This window comes from Pinus tabuliformis, chromosome 7 (genome assembly GCF_031772625.1).
Source record: "Pinus tabuliformis cultivar Carrire ecotype Pingquan chromosome 7, CPIR1, whole genome shotgun sequence".
Lineage (NCBI taxonomy): Eukaryota > Viridiplantae > Streptophyta > Pinopsida > Pinales > Pinaceae > Pinus > Pinus tabuliformis.
In genome coordinates, this window is record NC_142293.1 from 1,479,922,136 (window position 1) to 1,479,927,073 (window position 4,938).

Genomic DNA, 4,938 nt, shown 5'->3' on the forward strand with positions numbered 1-4,938 from the left:
GGTTTTCCCAAAAAAAGTCGTTTAGGGCCTCAAAATGGCTCCGGATGTTCAGGACCCGGAAAACTACCAAAAATAGTAAATTGTGCTACAAATAAGGAAATTGAAAAAATGAAAGAAACAGTTGTGGGAGTCCAAGTGGGATGGCGGGTGGCTACCAACATCCACCTGGATCATTCCTCCCCCCTTAGGAAGAAATGGTCCCCATTGCGTTGAGTGCCTCCATGAGATGGGGAAACTTCTGCTGGACTTGGTCCCTGGTGAGTTGTTCTGCAATCTATGATGTGTCTAGTAATGGTGGGAAGCATGGTTGAGTGCGGTCCACATTGAACACTTGGTGCAAGCCAAGAAATGGGGGACTACTGTGCTCCAAAGCATTGTTTCCCACAGCCTTGGTAATGGTGTAAGGACCATATCGGGGTGGTATGAGCTTCCGATGGGCTCTTGTAAGGCGTTCTTTCTATAGATGCAACCAGAATTTGTCTCCCACCTAAAACTTATGTGGCACTTGATGTTGATCATGTCACTACTTGTACTCGGCATTTGCATAATGGAGTGGTGATATATCAGCCTGTTGGGTAGAGGTGCTCCAGGAGTTAGATCGAACGAATGCTTGACCTGATAGTGCAATGGTACTCCTGTGGATGAAGAGAAGATGTCCTTGTGTTCTTCCACAACCATATCCACCTATTTCTACTACGTGGAGGAACCATCCCTGGGGCTATGATCTTAACCTTACTTTGAGAGCGAACCGGAAAGAAAATGAATTTCCTATTATGAGAGATGATCTTACTACATTTCTTAGAAGAGATCAAAGAGGTGGCAGTGGGTGGGGCTACCTTCGGTATCCTATATAATGAATTACCCAACGAAATAATAACAATGTGAGGCCTTGACTCATACACATGTCGTTTCCACAAGTATGGTTGGCCAAGTAATACATCACAAACGTCAAGAGGTGCAACATCACATAATACCTCATATGTGAAGGGCTTGATGCTGTAGGGAAGGTGGCAGTACTGGCAGACTCGAAGATCTCGTCCTTGGTGAAGCCACTTGATGTTGTACGGTTGTAGGTGTGGTATGGTTGGTAGTCCCATCCACTTCATGACCTCTGCTAAAATGAGGTTCTTTTGGCTCTCGTCGTCGAAAATGAACTATAGCGGAGAACGCTTTACCCACATCTAGGAGTGGAACAAGTGCTCCTCCTCCTCTAGATCTTCAGGCTCATTCTTCTGGATCATGGTGGTGGAAATAGTGACGTTGGGTTCTGCATCAATAATCTGCTTCCCTCATTCCTCTTGTCAGGTTCTGACTTAGGGTCGGAACATGCATCTGATTCTAAAGCCTTCAACTCGCCCACCAGCCACTGCTTGGCCCGTCACTCACTTGTGCTATGAGTGGGGCTCTTGTGGAACTCACACCACTTTCCTATGTCCTTCTTTGACTTCGTGGTGTTGCTCTTTTCTTGCGGCTTCGACGGGTTGTCTTCAGTCACCCCACCTTAGCTTTGTTCTTTGTTCTTCGGATTCACAGATCCAAAGTCTCGCTCCTTTTGTTTAAACTTTTGCTCAATTTTGACAGTGTATTGGTATGCTGTGTCAAGAAAGGAGATGTCCAGGAACTCCATCTCATCCTGGATGTACCTGTGTAGGCAACCGCAGTATTTGAGTACCAAATGCTGCTCAGAATCCTTGATACTCAACTTTGTGCAAATGGTATGAAAAATGTTTGTAAACTCTGGCATGTCTTGGTCCCTTCCCTATCGCAACATTGTCCACTCTATGTATTTATCCTCATAGCTCCTAACAGGGTAGTACTACTCCCTGATGGCATCCCGGAATGAGTTCCAAGTGGGTGCAGCTGAAAATAGTGAGTTCGTACTTTCATCCTTCTGCTCACAGTAGTTTTCCCACCAGTCCTTGATGTGGGGGGCGGCTTTGAGAAGAGAAAAACTAACATTTTTTTGGCTGGAAAAATCATGAACATAAAAATATCCTTCTAGCAGATTTAACCATTTATCTATGGCGTCTGCATCTATTTTTCCCTCAAAAATGGGAATGTTAAAGTTTACTTGTACCTTAAAAGGAGTGGAGACCCTAGAGTGGCTGTTGGATGAGGATGCACCGTCGTTGGGCAAAGTTATACATCAATGTGTTCCTTTGTTTCTCGAGGGCCTCCTCGAGCAATATTTTGATAGGATCTCCTGCCCCCTCATCTTTCTTTCTGCCCCCATGGGCAGTCATCGGGGTTTGCGAGGTTGATCTTGCAAAGGTTCAACTAGATCGAGCCCTAGCTCCTTATATCTCAACCTCGTTGGGGACATGCAAAGAAAAAACAGAGAAAGAGTAGACCGCTCTTATACCACTGATCCGGATTTAAACAGGAACACAACAAATTACAGAGATAACCATAAATATAGAGATGTGGCATAAATAATACTTCATTTCATTAATGTAAAATAATGAAATATGCTTACAAACAGAAATGGAAAGAAACTAGCTTGGGCAATGGTAGCTTATCTCTGAGAAGAGATGTGGTGGCTACATGCCTCTGAATTGTGTTACAATGAGGCTCGAAGGCCTATTTATTGTTGAGAAACAATGGAAAACCCTAAACATCCAAAAACCTTGTCCTAGGAGATGAAGCGCCAAACTATGGGCCCCATTTGGGTAAATTAGTACATCAACTTCCTGGGGTCGTAACTTTCGCATACGATCTCCATTTGATGCACACAATACCTCATTAAAAATATCTATCCGAGGACTACAACTTTTGAGTGAGCGACATCAATCCATGACTCATGATTATCCCGATTTTCCCAAAAAACATCGTTTAGGGCCTCAAAACGGCTCTGGAAGTTCAAGACCCGAAAAACTGCCAAAAATAATAAATTGTGCTACAAATAAGGAAACTAAAAAACTGAAAGAGACAGTTGTGGGGTCCAAGTGGGATAGGTAGGTGGCAACCAACATGTACCCGGATCACAATATCTCCATCTTCAAGATCTGATTCATCTTTTGAAGAGAAAGCCATAAGAGCACATTCATTATGCTCTTCTTCTTCTGATGAAGATTTCTCACTGATTTCTTCTGAAATATCACTTTCTTCTTTAGAATAATAACTCCTTCTCTTTTGAGTTCTAGATTTTCAAAAATTCTGAGGTTTGCCCTTCATATCCTTCTTCTTTTCTTCCCTTTCACTTCTTTTTTTTGGAAATTTTGAAGCAAAATGCCCAACTTCTCCACACTCGAAACAATTGAAAGGAAGTTTTCCTTTATATTTTGCAGTACATCTATTTAAATTGTTGGCAAACTGAGAAAATTCTCCATCAGATTCACTACTAGAATACTCTTCCTCTTCCTTGGTTTTCTTTGGAAGTTTCTTGGTGATTGCCTTGACCTTCTTGGAGGCTTTGAATTCAGCTTCACTAGATTCAGATTTCTCTTCTATAATACACATCTCATAGGTTGTAATTATTCCAAGCAATTTCTCCATAGTGAGTGTGCTCAAATCAAACATTTCCGCAATAGCATAAACCTTGGGTTAAATCTTGTTGGTAAAGACCTCAAGATTTTCTTATTAATGAATTCATCGTCAAACTTTTCATCAATACTCTTGATTAAATTGGTCACTGATTCAACTCTTCGAAAATATTCTGCAATAGTTTCATCTTCTTTCATTTTCAAGCTCTTAAACCTCATCATATAGGTTTGGAGCTTCGCTTTCTTTAATTTCTTATCACCTTCATAGTTATTCTCAAGTTTGTCCCATACTTCTTTAGTTGATTTGTAATGCATGACCTTTATCAGCTCATTCTCACTGAGTGCAGCAATGATGGCACTTCTGGCTTTGGCATTGTTTTCATATTTCTTCTTTTCATCAGCGTCTGAAGGAAGAACATGAGGAACAACATACCCAGAAACCACAGTAGAGTAGACATCAACACCCAAACTCATGATATGCCCTTCCATTCTTATCTTCCATAAATTATAATTTTCACCATAAAAATTTGGAACTTTAACATCATGACCGACCATTGTCCTTTCTCAAAATCTCCTTTCAGCGGTCAAGCCGCAACAAAGGAGCTGACTCTGATACCAATTGTTAGACAAAAATAACACTTGGGGGGGGGGGGGGTGAATCAATATTATTAATTATTTATGCAAATAAAAAATATTTTAGAAAATTACTTCAAAGAAATATAGCAAGATCAAGCACATGAAAAACAAAAATAATCATCACATGTGGAAACTTCACTTTTATGTGGAAAAACCCCCCTCCAGGGCAAAAAGCCACCGAACTGTTCACTTCTTCTTATATTATCTAATGCTTCAAAAGTATTCTCATTACATTGCATTAGCTAACACCCACTAGCAATGGAGCACCCACCTCTTGATTGAAATCAGAAATGACAGCCATAACCAACTTGGAGCACCCACTCCTACAATAGACAAATAATATGCACTAAGCTTGAAACTCCTACTCCAAGTGCAAACAATTTTGCTATGATATGATTTAGAAATAAAGATGATGTTGGAGAATCAAAACATGTAACAAGAATTCACACTCATGCAGCCATAGATCCACACACAAGTTGAGAGAACTAAACTCTCTCTACACATCCTTTAAACTGAACTTCAATTTTTGCATCCAACACTCAAATGTTGCTAAAGATTAATCTCTGAAGCACTTTGTAGTTCTGAAATTTGAACTTCACTACAAAATTCACTTGAAGTGTACTTGCAACATATGCACATTCACTTACTCACACTCTTTCTCTCGAACCAGCAACCGAGATTCTTTCCTTCTCATTTTATCGAATCTGGAGACGGTTAAGTCAATTAATAATTTAGATGATGGATCTCACACAAAACCTATTCACACGCTTCAAAATTGAGTGAGGATGGTATCTTGACCATATCAAACCTCTTTGTCCAC

The 4,938-nt window shown here is 40.6% G+C and overlaps 1 protein-coding gene across 1 annotated transcript; it reads right to left on the reverse strand.

The window, feature by feature from the left end:
• Positions 1-3,506: 3,506 nt before the first annotated feature.
• On the reverse strand, positions 3,507-4,037 carry LOC149253433 (uncharacterized). The gene has a single exon (XM_089454476.1). The coding sequence runs from the start codon at positions 4,035-4,037 to the stop codon at positions 3,507-3,509; it is 531 nt and encodes a 176-aa protein (XP_089310602.1).
• Between the last annotated feature and the right edge of the window lie 901 nt (positions 4,038-4,938).